This window comes from Furipterus horrens, unplaced genomic scaffold (assembly GCF_987537825.1).
Source record: "Furipterus horrens unplaced genomic scaffold, mFurHor1.1.pri manual_scaffold_12, whole genome shotgun sequence".
In the NCBI taxonomy this organism is placed as follows: Eukaryota; Metazoa; Chordata; class Mammalia; order Chiroptera; family Furipteridae; genus Furipterus; species Furipterus horrens.
In genome coordinates this window covers 92,338,572-92,353,296 of record NW_028327182.1, presented here as the reverse complement: position 1 = coordinate 92,353,296, position 14,725 = coordinate 92,338,572, and the positions used below count along the sequence as shown (strand labels likewise).

At 46.4% G+C, this 14,725-nt stretch overlaps 2 protein-coding genes across 4 annotated transcripts in view; one reads left to right on the top strand and one right to left on the bottom strand.

Annotated features, from left to right (window-relative positions):
- Window positions 1–553: 553 nt before the first annotated feature.
- RWDD4 (RWD domain containing 4) lies at window positions 554–11,357 on the bottom strand. 2 transcript variants are annotated; one of them, XM_090258561.1, is made up of 8 exons: window positions 11,075–11,357; window positions 9,028–9,108; window positions 7,806–7,915; window positions 7,564–7,711; window positions 5,533–5,650; window positions 3,470–3,519; window positions 3,293–3,333; window positions 554–809 (listed from the first exon to the last, which is right to left on the bottom strand). In XM_090258561.1, exons 1-7 carry the CDS (start codon window positions 11,096–11,098, stop codon window positions 3,301–3,303), a joined length of 564 nt encoding a protein of 187 aa, XP_090114687.1. In that variant the 5' UTR covers window positions 11,099–11,357; the 3' UTR covers window positions 554–809; window positions 3,293–3,300. The 2 variants fall into 2 exon arrangements, with proteins under 2 accessions (XP_090114687.1, XP_090114688.1); XM_090258562.1 differs by lacking the exon at window positions 3,293–3,333 and having other exon boundaries at window positions 11,075–11,356.
- A 175-nt stretch (window positions 11,358–11,532) lies between these two features.
- TRAPPC11 (trafficking protein particle complex subunit 11) overlaps window positions 11,533–14,725 on the top strand; it is a 34,512-nt gene continuing 31,319 nt past the window's right edge. The window contains exons 1-2 of one of the 2 annotated variants that reach the window (XM_090258128.1): window positions 11,533–11,706; window positions 13,508–13,720. In XM_090258128.1, coding sequence (XP_090114254.1) covers window positions 13,517–13,720 — 204 coding nt within the window. In that variant the 5' untranslated portion in view covers window positions 11,533–11,706; window positions 13,508–13,516. The remainder of the gene's footprint in view (window positions 11,707–13,507; window positions 13,721–14,725) is intronic. The other variant, XM_090258129.1, reaches the window with a different exon arrangement.

Genomic DNA, 14,725 nt, shown 5'->3' with positions numbered 1-14,725 from the left:
AACAATACAAAAATTAAACATTAAGGCATCTGTTACTGCCATCTTGGTATATGCAGCGAAGAGAGCTGTTTGCGACGGGAACCGCACTGCTGTTCAGATGTTTTCTAGTGGACCCGGCAGGTGGGTTTTTCTGTTCTCCTAGCCCATGTGCCGTGCAAAGCTTTCGTGATCGAACACCATGACCCAATCCAAGAGAGAAGTTTAAACAAATATTCGCTTATTAAAGAGAAGCTGTGGACCTTGAAAAATAAAAAAGGAACTATGGAGAATGTTATGTGTAAACTCAAATACCAGTATTTAAGTTTCTGTGAAGCGATTCGTGACTCAGTCACTGAGAGAGAGGACTTAAGCCAGAAGCCTGTAAACAGGGACCGTGCTGTGGAGTAACTGGGCGTTCGTATTCTCTTCCCCGGGGGCAGGAGGTTTTTGAAAAGGGCTTCATACTTCTTTAAAAAAATGATCACATCTACTAGAATAAGATCACATAAATTAACATTGATCACTTACTATCCTCTGTATCTGTCCACTGAGAGCTCAAAAGGCTTCCAAAGTATACTCAACAGGAACACTTTCACCTTTTATTAAGGCAAGTTTGTGAAAATAATTTAATACAACCAAATCTCTTCATCAACTTGCACCTTAAAACATTTCTGTGTAAGAAACATACAAAAAAACTGTTTTACAAAAAGCCACCTCAATACCAGAAAAGGGTGACAGCAGACTGTGAACCCAGTTGACCTCTGAAGGATGCTCTCCCCGTGACCCAGCTCCACGCGCTACTCATCATCTTTGGAGCCCGTTTTGCTCAGCTGTAAGAGAAGACGGAACACTCAGCAGGTTTCAGCTACCGGATTGAACTCTTTCTTTCCAGTTCTTATCAACGGTCAACACTGAGGGCTCCAAGAACAAGGGAAGAGGTTCAAAACCTTAAACCACCTCCAGCTTTCACCGTCGCTAACCACACTTAACCCTTTGAGTGCTGTGCGTAATTTGAAATTTGGATCAACATGAGAAAAAATTGTATCAACATATAACCCGAGGTACCAAAAAAGAAAACAAAACATAAAATACGAATTATTCCATTGTTATTTACATTTATAGCCATCGAAAAAAAGAGTCGCTGGGAGCGACGCTGGCACTTTTGGGAAAATGTGTCAGCGTCGCTCCCAGCAATGTTGGGACTCAAAGGGTTAAAGCCGTGTTCTCTGCAAATATAACGCGACAGAACAAAGGGGGAGAACCCTTGAAGCTTTCCAAAACAGAGATCGGCACCAAGAATATACAAAGGTGCCATTTATAAAACGAATGATGGCTTCTACTTTTGTCTTCTGTTATAAACAAAAATTTCTTTTTATTTCTAAAATCTTTTGTTGTGGTAACAAAAATGTAAGATTTATCATCTTAATCAGACAATTCTTACAGTTTTGAAAATGTGATAAAAACCTTAAGTTGCAATTCTTTCCTGATAAAAACCTATAGTAGGAACTGACTTACTGGGGTGGCAGGCGGAGGCTGGGGTGGGCAGACAGCTCCGACCAGAATAAGGACCCGCCGCGAAGACATGCCCGCTGAGCCCAAACCCGAAAGCTGGTGCGCCGTGAAAAGCAGACGCCGCCAAGGACAGTGGTTCTTAAGTGTTTTGGCTCCAGGACCTCTTTTCGCTCTTAAGTACTGTGCATACTAAGGAGTTTTTTGAAATGTAGGTTTATACCTACTGCATTTGAAATTAAAACAGAAAAACTTAATTCACGTAATGAAAATAAACCCCTTGTAACTCAGTAACATTTTAAAAATGAGATACTGCATTTTCTGAAGCAAACGAAACAAGGCAAATCTCTGTTTCTGCACGTCTCCATCGTCTCCCCCAGCGGAAGAGGGCCGGGTCCTCACTCGTCTGCGTCTCTGCTAAGGCGGGTGTAAGGGACCTCAGCTACGAGCACACAGGACGGGCCCCGAGGGCGAACGGAGTCAATACGGAAATGCACACACTTACATCCGAACCCATTCGTTACCCTAGAAAATTCTGGCAAACACAAGGATATAAAAGCGCACATCCTGCCGATATTAGCGCTCTAAGAGAGTATTAGTGACGGCATAGCTTCTGTAAACGCCACACACACTCGCGAATAAAAAGGAGTAAAAGGAAGCACTGAGTGAGAAGGCAGCCACCACCTCACGTTACGATGCAGACGGTGTGACCTCCCAGGCCCACTGAGCCCAGGGGCCCAGAGACCACACGGGGAGACCGCTAGCTCAGGACAGGATTCTGGGTCTAAATCAGGGCTAGGCAGGAACCTCACTTAAAAAAAAATCTCCTCTCATCCCCCAAGAGTGCTGGATTCCTTTACAGCTTGAAATCCTAATTACATTAACAAGGACTCTCTTGAAAACGAATAAAATACTCCTGGAGCTGGGGAAGGCAAAGCTCTTCACCATTAGGCTGCCCAGCTGTCTTTCCACTCGCGCACGGCCGGGACCTGCCGCACTGGGAAGAGGCAGTCTCCCTCTGACTGAGGGAGCACCTCATTCTGGAGCAGGGAGCCCTTTACGGAGCGAGCACTCGGCTGGTGAGGTACCCAGGAGTACACCCAGGACAACGTGGAGGCCCCCTCACGCAGCTGCAGAGGGGCGGGAGCAGACGGGAGGACCCCAGAGAGGCTGCACCCACAGACGCGTCTGGTAGACAGCCAGCCGCGTGCCCGGGAGGCAAGAAGTGCTGTTTCTTCATTCCAACCCTGGCTCGTGGCTCCCTGCTCCCTGGTGATATTTTTGTGTGAGATTCCAGAAGCACAAGGGGTATTTTGAAAAGGCATCCCATGGCCCAAACAGCTGACTTTAAAATAAACCCTAAGAGTATTTTGCTTATAAATTACCCACATTTGTAGGTCCTCACAAAAACCTTAACCTTTAACTCTCCTTGGATCATATTAATTCCTTCTGACAATACTGGCACTAATCAGCATTCAACACTCATTCCATGAGGTCCTACACAGACAATTAACTTTCTGTGCTGAGCATCCGTTTCATATATTGGAAGCTACAATTTGTGCAAGAGAAATATTGAGAGTAGTCAGCTGAAAAATTCAAAATGGAAAGTAAATAATTTTAAACAACAAAACCAGAAAACCCTTCTTGATAATGATGGGAAACTACAGTGAGGGTCTGACCTAAATGATACTTAACTTCTACTAAGAAGTCAGAGGATTTCTTTCTGTGACTTGTTTTCTTATTTTCCATAGTATCACTAATTTAGAGTCACGGTTAGGCACGTCCATTCTTAAGATGTACTTACATAAACAGTCATACTTTGCTGCAGTTATAAATACTTACATGCTGAGTGTAAAACAGGAAACAGACATCGCAGTGAAACCCGAGCGTTGATGGGGAGAAAATGAAAAATAAAATGTTCATTATTCGATGGTGATAGTCACAAGGATTTTTTGAAGGCCAGAATAAAAGTATTACGTACCTTCACCACGTCGACCCAGTTCCATCCTCGAGGAAGTTCTCCTTTGTGATCTAGGGAAGAAAAAATAGTCACTGTATTTTTAAGACCAATCAGTAATTTTTAAATTAATTAATAGTCTAGTAAGTAAGATTTATACACTATCCTGCACAACAAACAGGTACAAACTGAAAGGACGTGTTAGTAAGTGGAAAAACTAGTCTGTCGTCACTGTGAGCGAAAGCACTGGTTTCCTGGGCCTCCTTCGCCACTCCCCCGTTTTCACTGAAGACAAACCCTGGTGCCCAGGAAGGAGTGCGGAGCGGAGGCCGCTGCTGATGCAAGGAGCGCACTGCTTCACCTGTTGGCACTTCGCACCAGGGAGCGGGCGCAGGGCGAGAGGCCTTACAAACGGCGGTCTGGCGCCAAGATTAAGAGGAGACCCGGTCAACTTATTTATTAATCCCTGTGCTCTGATAAAAGATTCATTAATTAACCTGACATTTTCAAAACAGAGCTTTAAGCTGCTGGGAGTGCTTGAAAATAAGCTCAACCCTTATATAAGAATTTGCAATCTACAGAGTAATTTCATTCTTTGAATAGAATATTCAAATTTAAAGAATTTAATAAATACATATGACCTAAAATTTTTTTAATGGCTTGATTTCCTTTATGCTTGATAAATGTCTCATTTCATAAACCTTTCAATCTGTATTCGAAACAAGTACACTAATTTTACCGTAGGGGAAACAAACGAACCCCATGTTCTTCTAGAAGAGAAGCAATATCCCTGGAGCTCAGTTCCAGATGCTGATGGTTCTTGTATCCTTTGTGGCAACCGGTTACGGTAATGAGGGGCATGCAGGCAGGCCCCCAATCCTGGCAGCTAGCACTAACCCACAGCACTTTTAGAATGCAGGCTGCATGTCACACACGCCTGCGCCATGACCGCAGGAAGACAACGACTCTGAGGTGGGCGTCATCAAGGACGCGGAGGCAGGGAGACAGTAATAGGAGGGAATGATCACGGATCATTACGTACGGAAGCAACAGGTAATGAACTGACAGATGCTACACATTCCAAAAAGCGATCAACCACAATTCCAGAGAACAGACTGTAGTAGCTAACGACCCACTGTCTCGCTTGTTGGTGCTGTACTCCGATCCGGCCTTGACATTGCTATAGTGGACTCCCAGGCTTTTTATTTCACAAACCACTGAAATTTCGCAAATGTATTTTGAGGGCCAATACAGGGTTACTTTTTCAAAATTCTACTACAGACATTCAATAAAACACAGACAACCAAAAACTACCTACACTTTATAAAACAAATGGCATTATTTTAAACCTCCTTACCAACATAGAAAGGTCAGTTCCTCCCAATAAAGAGCAGCTTGTAAACTCACATCAATAACACACACACCGTGTCCATGTATATAAATGTTTATGAGCACACATGGTGATGCCCTCATTTTCCTCAACTGGGAAAAAGGTTTAGTTTGCAAATTTTCAGGTGAAATAAAGGCATAAAACACTGTTGTGGAGATGAGCTGGAGCTATAACACTCTTCTCAAGGTCTGTACCAAAGGACCGTGGTTTAAGACACGCAGAAATCCTATTCTCAAGTTTGACTGTTGTTGTGTAAGCGAACTACAGACAAAAACATTAAAAATATTTACTGTGCTAAGATCTAACGGTATACCAGACTTTATTTCATATGAAAGCTGCATATAAAAAAACTTTCACTAATACCCATACTGCCACAGAGAGACACAAACAGGAAAATCCCACACGTGTCAGAGAGGGTGCATGTCAGATGCACATCTGTGTGCTATTCTAATGTTCCTGGAAGTCAAACTCATTTAGTTAGTTTGCCTTCAACTGCCTTCTTCCCGGATGGTTAGCCCTCGTGGTGAAGCAGAAAGTATTTTCTGTCTGCACCTGGGATCTAACACAGCCTCTGACCCAAATGTGCCACAGTACAGGGCACAGACTAATCTAAATGTAAACACACGTATTAAGCACCCATATCGCACTAAAAAGCACCACCTTTATCTGTGTTACAAAGGAAAAAAGGAACACAAACCTGTTTTATCCGCCAGCTTACGTTTCTGGGCTTTTGAAAGTTGTTCTTTTTTGTCTTTTTTCTTACTTGCTGGGGCTATATTAGGAGTTTCGACTGAGATGATATTGCTTATGGATGTCTACGAAAAAAAGAAATGATTCTTAGACGTGTGCTTTAAAGCTTACGGAATTACACGAAATACAGCTACTTCCTGAAATGAGCTGATGATACTTGGATCTGTGAAGTGAAAGAAACCTACTTTGTTATATTCATTCGCTCATTCGTTCAGGTGAACCTAGCACATTGGTTCTGTGTCACTCTTCCAAAGGTTCACACTGAAGGTCACAATATTAGTGCAACTGTTAGAACCAGGTCCTGCAGAAAGATCTGGTACCAGCATTGTGCTGAGGCTCTCAAGTTCCATGGTGATTTTACAATTTAGTTAATTTGCTACTATTTGGAGGTTTAAATAAGTCTTTAGAAAAATCATGTGCGCCTACTTAACTGTCCCGGTTCCCTGAAGAAATAAAGGAAATCTTTAAAATACAGGGTGGGCAAAAGTAGGTTTACAGTTGGGAGTACACCCACTCTTGCCCACGCCTGTATTTCCGTTCGGGTAGTCAGTTAGTGACAGGCAAAATTTTAGATGCTTCTGAGGTGCAAACATTGCCACGAAGGTCGTACATTTCATATGCCTTTGATCCTCGCTACAACCTTACAAGGTAGATGCCATCGGAATTGCCATTTTACAGGTGAAGAAACCAGGCACGAGACCAAGAAACGTGCCCAAATGCCCCGGGAAGTGGTGCTGAGGGTCTGGCCCACAGTCCTGGACCCTCGCGACCACCCCCACTGCTTCCCCGCCTGCTCCGTGCCCCGCCGGCGACGGGCCAGCCGGAACCGCTCACGTACCAGACATGGCCTTTGTTGTCAAAAGCTTGCAGCTTGATTCACAAAACTCAAGTCCTACTGACTCCTGAAAGGTTTTTATTTCTTAAAATAATTCTAGAAAAAATATATTCTTTTCTTATTTAATAAGTCTCCTTAAGCTACAATACAGTATTCCCTCACTTATCGCGGGTATTACGTTCTAGACGCCCCCCCGCGATGGGCGAAAATCTGCGAAGTAGGAACCTTACATCTATTTTAGTATTTATATATATTTTAAGGCTTTATAAACCCTTCCCACACACTTATAAACTGTTCCCGGTCCCTTATTCAGTTTTCCCACTCCCTTATTAACCTTTTCCACACTTTTATAAACACTACTTATGTTCTTTAACATATTCTACACTTAAACCTACGTAACTTTAACAACATACGTATACAGTACTGCAAAATCCCGTGATATAGCGAAAAATCTGTGATAAATAATTAAATATAATATTTTTAAAAATCCTGCGATACCACGAGGCCACGATAAGTGAACCACGATGCAGAGGGACTCCTGTACCTTCAAACTGAACTGTGGCAAGACTATGTACAAGTAAATAATCCTCATAAAATTCCATGCATTTTTTAAAGATTTGATTAATTTATTTTTAGAGGGGAAGGGAGAGACAGTGAGAGGAACATCAATGTGTGGTTGCCTCTCACTTGCCCCCAACTGGCGACCTGGCCCGCAATCCAGGCATGTGCCCTGACTGGGAATCAAACCAGCCACCCTTTGGTTCGCAGGCCAGCGCTCCATCCACTGAGCCACACCAGCCAGGGCTTCATATTTTAACTTTACATAAAAACACTTCCTGAGCTTTATGAAGAGATTAAATAAACTTGGAAAAATATCGTTTCTACAGCATCTGTGTTGGTGGGCACGTGAAGTATTTAGTCTTACAGAAAGGGTAAAATATGGAGAGTATACTTTAATTTTTAAAGTTACATACAACCTAAGAAATCTAAAATTCATCGTTCTTATTTAATTCAGATGTAACTCACTTTAAACTAACACAAAGTCTCTTTCTAAATTTTAAAAGATGACAACTAGTAAAAACCAAAAACTGACAATAAAATCAAAACGACAGAAAACCTGGCAAGAACGAGCGGCACGCTCACCGCAGAAGCGACGGGGTGGTGGTTGGCCATGAACTGCTCTTTGTGGTCCTTGGCGTATTCGAACAACGTGTAGGTCATCGCGGTGCCGAGGTTGACTTCCACGGCCTCCTGTAACTTGGCTACTATGCTCTGCTTTACGGCCGAGGATCTGTAACGCACAAGAAACATACTGCTAAGAGAAAAGCAAAAGAGAATGGTAACAAAACAAAACAAACACCCAATGGAAACAGAGCATCACTCACATGGTGTTGTTGAAAAAAGCGTTCATAGATATAATCGGAGGCGTCTGCGGGTACGTCTCTGTCCAGGAAACCTCGAGTAAGAAGGCCTTGGGGTCGCCGTCTTCGCCTATCTGAAGACAAGGGAAATCTCAGGCTTGTCGAAGGTGAACAAAGAATATTAAATCGTGATCTTTAAAATGATGAATTCTTCCCGATGCTCACGATCAGGCCAGTTTCATGCCCCTTACTTAAGGGCACCCTCTGGGTCACGTCCGAGGGCCTGTCCTGTGACACCCTGCACATTGCGCTCGGCACAGAACTGCTGCTGTGAACGCAGCCACTCGGGAAAGCACAGGGGAACCGCACGTCCCGCCTGGCAGGTGGGGGCGGCAGTGGCCGGAAGTCTGGGGAGGCCGTCTGAGTCACAGCGAGGGCGTGGGACTTAACTCCAGGATTAAGTTTGGCCATTAAAAGTCTCCTTGTTGTCACCTACATGGAGACGGTGCTGAGCCGAGCGAGAGGGGAGAATCGGAAGGAGGTAACTATAAAGAAGTCACTTCCTGTGATAGTTCTATAATAAACAGGTATAAGGATCACTTCTCACACAACTTATTTTAAATAGTGACAATGTTAAAACCATGTACCTTCTACAAAAACTTTTCTATCTTTAGCACTATTACTTAAAATCATTTGGTTAAATGGTTTATATCATTTGTTTACGAAATAAAATAATGCTAGTGTTTCATGATGAAAACAGGGTCATGAGCAATTTCCGTGATAGAGCTAATTTGTCATTTCACATATGTAAAAAAAAATATTGACATATTAATCATACACAATTAAGAAAATATCAACTTTTCTTGACTATATCATAGGGTAGTAAAAAGAGTACTGGACTCAGAATAAAAACATGTATTTTAACCCTAATATTTATCAGTATCAGCTACAGGAACTTGGGAAGTTTTAAGAAAAGTTATCTTTCAGATGACAGGGTAAAACCATATAATTTAAAAGGTTTCTTTAATTTATAACACTTTATAATTCTGGTATAATAACAATAAGTTTATCTTTTAAAAGTTTCTGAATTATATTTTCAACAGTTAAAAAAACTGATGTCATGGTGACATGTCCTCATTTAAATGCTTCAGAAAACCAGGCATCATAAATTCAAACCACTAAGTTTAAAAACAAAATCAGCACTGTTAGCAGCTGTTAGTGTTTTCTAGCAAATGCCATGGCTTACCCTATATTGAAATGAAACCGGACTTAATTCCCGGAAACTTTCATCTCCTTCGTATATCGAACGTAATGCTTCCAGTTCCATCTGAAAGAAACGAATCAAATGAGTTCTGTTAAGTGGGATACTTGGATTAGAAATAGAGGGTCTCTAGTTTCTGATCCAAGCCTACTCAACTACGTAAAACTTGACTGAATTATATGGCGTTCGATGTTTTAAATATACGTGGATACAGTAACATGCCACAATAATACTGATACTAATATACTTGCTTCAAAACGATGTGCCAGGCACTGCTAAATTTACAGTGTATCATCTCACTTAATTCTCCCATCGATCCTGAAGAAAATCTATTTTCTCCTTCCTGGGGGGTGGGGGGGTGGGATTAGATTTGGTTTAAAGCAACTCCAGCGCAGGCGCCCAAGAGCAGCCCTGGGAAGAAAGAGCAGGAAGGAACATTACTTACACATCTTACATGTGTCATCCTTCCCACAGAATGATACAAACATGAAAAAACACTGAAGGACAATAAAAAGAATTATGAAGAAAAATCACAGCTAAGGGAAAGGCTGATAAGAATGAACCCAAGGCGGGGAACGGGGGCGCAGGAGGAAAGGGGACTGCAGCCCTGGCCTGGGGGTGTTTCCTGGAACAGGGTGGGCTCCGGGATGCCGAGGTTCCCCCACTGTGTGAGCCCTGGCAAACACCCCAGAAGGGAAGCGGGGGAAGGCTGCCCACCTGGGTCCGTATTTTAGTTTTCAAACAAAGGCATGCCGTGAACCCTACACTCTAAGGTGGGTGAATTTGATCTGCGTGGACAAAAGTCTAGAACAGATCATTAAAGAACGCCTTTGTGAGGACCCGGGAGAGGACGACATGGTTCCTAGGCCCAGCAAGCAGATGAAAAACAAGATCATGTGAACAACCCTTCCTAGAGAGGGTGCCTTGACTGGTTCATCAGGGAAAGGCAGGAAAGCCGCCCCTTGGACCCCAGGTGGCCACAGATTTCTCTGGTGACTTTTACAGAAATGCAAACTGGACTCAAGAATAACTGAGAATATTACGTACCTGGAAACAGACACACTTACTCAAACTCTCTAGCCTACTTCTCCTGCCCCTCGCGGTTTAATTAACGACCCGGGCAAGAGCAAACATGGAAGGTCGGCTTGCCAAGGCTGTCAATGACCACTGGATGGGACAGGGAATCCTGCGGGTGGCAGAACACGAATTCAAAAAGTCCTTGACAAGCCCTGGAACCTTACAGCACAGCACGTGCTCCGTGCGTCCCAGTAAGAACCGTTCTAGGCGGGATGGAGATACCCGTTCTCTTGCTGGAATTTGGGGTCCCTTAAAGGTAATTTCTAATCCGGAGGTTCTGTTACATCCGCCCTGGACAAGTGCTAACTTTCAAGCACTATCTTCCCAGTGAGTAGCGGATCCGCGTCCCGAGTCCACCTGTGCGCAGCCTCGGCGATCGCCCTCCCTTCGCAGACCGTCCCTTCATCCGTCCACGCGACAAACCAGAACGTTCCCCGCGAGATGACGCGCAGCAGCCCCTTCAACTTCAGGTGCGCTCAAAACAGACTTTGCATCCACTAGACCAGCATCGGATGGGTCAGTAACTCCGCCAGACAACACGGCCGGAGCCAGGGGACACTGGTGTCATTAACTGTCCTCCATCAGAGACTTAACTAACGCAACTCTCCCTACTTTAAAGGTGATCAGGCTCTAATATAACTCAGTTCACAAGCGCGAAACACGGCGTCGGGGACCAAGGACACTCCTCGATATGAAGGAGACCTGGGGCGACCCCGGGCCGACAAAACTGAAAACTGCGGGGGGTGGAGGGGGAGGAGGAGGAGGAGGAGCAACGGCGGACGCACGCCTGGCCTCTGCTCGCAGGGCACGGGTCAACCCGGGGCACCCTAGCCCTGGGTGCGGGGGCACGTGCGGGGCCGCCAGCCCGCGCGCCGGGTCTCCCCCGGGCCGGGCGTGCGGGGGAGCAGCCCTCCCTCGGGGCTGGGGGACAGGAGCGTGCAGCCGCGGGACTCACCTCCTGGTCCTCGTTGGCACTCATGGCGCGGGTGGCGGGGTGCCTCCCGGTCGGGCGGCGGTCGCGACTACGACGAGAAGGCGCGAGTAGTGGCCCCGAGGCCGGGGCGTCCCGGTTCTGCGCCCTCGGCCGCGAGAGGCACACCCTTCACGCCCCAGACGCCAGTTACGCGCGGCGCTGGCCCTGGGACAGCGCTAACCGGCCTGCTGAACGGCTGCGGGCTCCGAGCCCCGGGCCGCGGCTGGCGGGGCGCCGGCGAGTCTGGGCAGCGACAGCAGGGCAGCAGCGGGAGAGGCCCCGCCTCCGCTTCCTCCTCGCGTCTCCTATTGGCCCCTCCTGTCCCCGCCCCAGTGCCCGCTCCTCTAGGAAACGGAGCGTCTTCCCTACGTTTGGTGGAGCAGCGTACAGTTCCGGGGTGGCGATTGGTGGCGAGCGCCGTCACTCAGGCCCGGAAGGCGCTTCCTGTGCCCGCGGAGGTGGGCTCGGGGACGCCTAGCTTGCTTTGAGGCGGTGGCTGCAGGAACGGGGCGCCGGCGTTCGTAGACACCCCCGCCTGCTTGCTCCCCCTCCCCGTTCGCTGGCTGCGGGCGACCGGCCACGGCTGCAGCGGGCGCAGTGCGCGCGCGGCGCGGGTGAGTCTGGGCCCGGAGACCCGCGGGGCCAGGCGACCGCGCCGGGGGAGAGAGCTAGCTCTCGGCGAACGACGCTGGTCGGGGGGCCCTGCGTTTCCCAGCGGCGCCGGGTGGCGCGATCCTGGCGCTTCTCCTTGAGCCCCTCCGCGCCGGTTCCTAGGGCTTCCAGGTTTAAAGCGGTGGGCGGGGGGGCAGAGGCCGCTTTCAGGGCTGCAGCGTTACTTCTGCGCCTTTCCTGGCGGGCGCTACCGGGGCAGATTCTGCGACCCTGCGACCGTCCCTGTCCTTAAGGCGGCGGTGGTGGTTTCCACCTTCCAGTTTTCACCACCCGGGCCTCCGGCGGTCGTTCCTCTTCGGTCGCTCTGTAGTTGAACTTCTGTGACCCTTATCCTCACGAGCCTTGTCCTCCCGCCTGACCCTCTGTTCGTGAACAGATAGCGCCCACGTACGTTTACCTTCCACTTTGGAGTAGGTCGCCTTTCTTTGCATCGATTGGATCATCGTCCTTTCCAAGCGTCTTTGTTGTTCTCGCCCGTGCCAGCTTGCAGGGGACTCCCCTTGCAGGACGTGGTGTGGGACCCCGGGTCTGCGCCCCTTCCGGTCCTCCTCCCTGGCCGTCGTCGCGGTCCTTGCACCCTCCGGACCTGGCCCTCGCCATTCCCATTCCTTCGCTGCGGAACAAGCACGACGCGTTCCACGTGCCACAGCGTTTAAGGCAGAACGTGGCAAGGGTTTCCGAATTTTGGGGACAGCATCGCCACACTTCGGAGCTGCGCTGTCCCGTTCGGCAGCCGCTAGCCCGTCTCCGTGTGTGGCTAGTGAGCGTCTGCATTGAACTGTGCTGTGAGCGTGCCACCCACACCAGATTTTGAAAACATAGTACAGAAAAGTAAAATACCTCGTTAGTAACTTTTACGTTAATGTTGGAATGATAATATTTTGGACATACTGCTTAAGGAGAATATTATTAAAATGAATTCCACCTGTTTCTCTATTTTTAGTGTGACTGCTAGAAAATGCATGTAGGCTCCACCGCGGGGTTGAAACTGCATACGTGGAACCCCGGGACGTGGAGGCCTGACTCTAGATAATTAGCGTATTATTTTAATAAAATCTCAGGAATGCAGGAGTTAGATATTAGCAGTTACAGAGAAATTATAATTATACTTTTTTGTATACCTAAGTCAGTACTTAATTTTCTTTATAGGTCATGAGACCTGTTTTAACTTGATGACATCCCTGCTTTCTTGGTCTGCTCCTTCCAACATTCTGTGCGCATTTTGAGATGTTTCTGAAGATACTGCTTTGTCTTAAAGTTGACTACCTTTGTAACATGAAAGATTTTTAAAAAATACAATACCGATAGTTACTAAATTTCAATAGGTCAATATAGGAATTAAAGTTTAAAAAAAACTGTTGATTTTTTTTTTTTTGTATTTGCTCAACAGTTTGCAGACACTTCAAAGTCTTTGCCCTAAAAATTTATTTATTTATTTATTTATTTATTTATTTTTAGAGAGAGGGGAAGGGAGGAAGAGAGAGAGAGAGAAGCATCAGTGTGTGGTTGCCTTTGGCGCTCCCCTTGGGGATCTGGCCCGCAACGGAGACATGTGCCCTGACTGGGAATCAAACCGGCGACCGTTTGGTTTACAGGTCATCACTCATTCCACTGAGCCACACCAGCCAGGGCCACAGCCTTCTGCCTTTTTGTAATGTTTCTTAAATGGTGGACATTTCTATATTAGAAATGTATATAAGCTTTTAAAAACTAGTTATGACTGTATCAACACTTGTGTTTCAGATTTTGAACATGAGCCCCACACAGTGGGACTTCCCTGTGGAGTTATGTTGTCGGCCTATGGCTTTTGTTACTCTCACTGGCCTGGATGTAGTTTACAACGCTGTCCATCGAGCTGTCTGGGATGCTTTCTGTGCCAATCGGAGGGCTGACCGCGTACCAATTTCTTTCAAGGTGCTACCGGGTGATCACGAGTATCCCAAGTGTAGACCCAAGGTAATGACATTATGATGGCATGGGGGCGCTCCTTCACTCCGGCTCTCTCTCGCTCTCCGTGTGTGTGTGTGTGTGTGTGTGTGTGTGTGTGTGTGTGTGTATTTTTTGTTCCCATTGTCTGTGCTGGAAAACCCCTGAGTTGATCAAGGTGATGGTTACAGTGATGCAGGTAGAAAACCCTGGGCTTTTCCATGTCTGTGATACGCTACAGGTGTGTTTAATACTAGTTACTTTTTAACCCCAGAAGAATACTTACTTTATAATTATTAAGCTTTTTATCCTGTGAGCCTAGGTTTTCCTTTTTTCATTTGTTTAAAAAAACCCAGGTCTCCATAAGGCCTCCTGAAAGGCAGGTTTCACGTTCCCAGTTCATCACTGCCCGTATCTCTGTAGAATCCATGGTCTTTGCAGGCTGGGTCGGTTTCACACACATTCTGTCAGCACTTGCTTTGCCTAAGGTGCCTGCAACCGTGCTGGAGGCTGGTGATAGAAATTTAAATGAGACGTGCTCTCTGTCCTTGGGGAGTTCTGCATAAGCTGCAACCACTTATTCAGTGTGGAATGGGGAAAGGTATTAAGTTCAAGACTGACTTTTAGGGCGAGCATCATAGTGGAGACTCTTACCTAGAAAAATAATAACTATAACGGTATAGTATTAATCACAGTCAATACATACATAGTACTTAGTACATCAGTTTACTTTTTGAAGAAAGTTATATATGTTTGTTGGTTATTCATTATAATCTTATGCAGTTGGTCTGAAAGTCAATTAAGACACATTGATCAAAATATCCTTCCCCCAACCCCCAACTTCCTTCTCCTCTAAAGTAGTGTTTCTGACAGTCTGGCCTCTGGACCAAGTCTGTCGTCATCTCTTGGGCGTTTAGTAAAAATGTAAATGCCAGGCCTCCCCGGGTCAGCCCTGGGAGGGTGAGACCCTGGCTTTGGTCCCCGGCTGGTTCTTTTGCCCGTGCGTTTGAGAACCACACGGCAGAGACTCAGTTC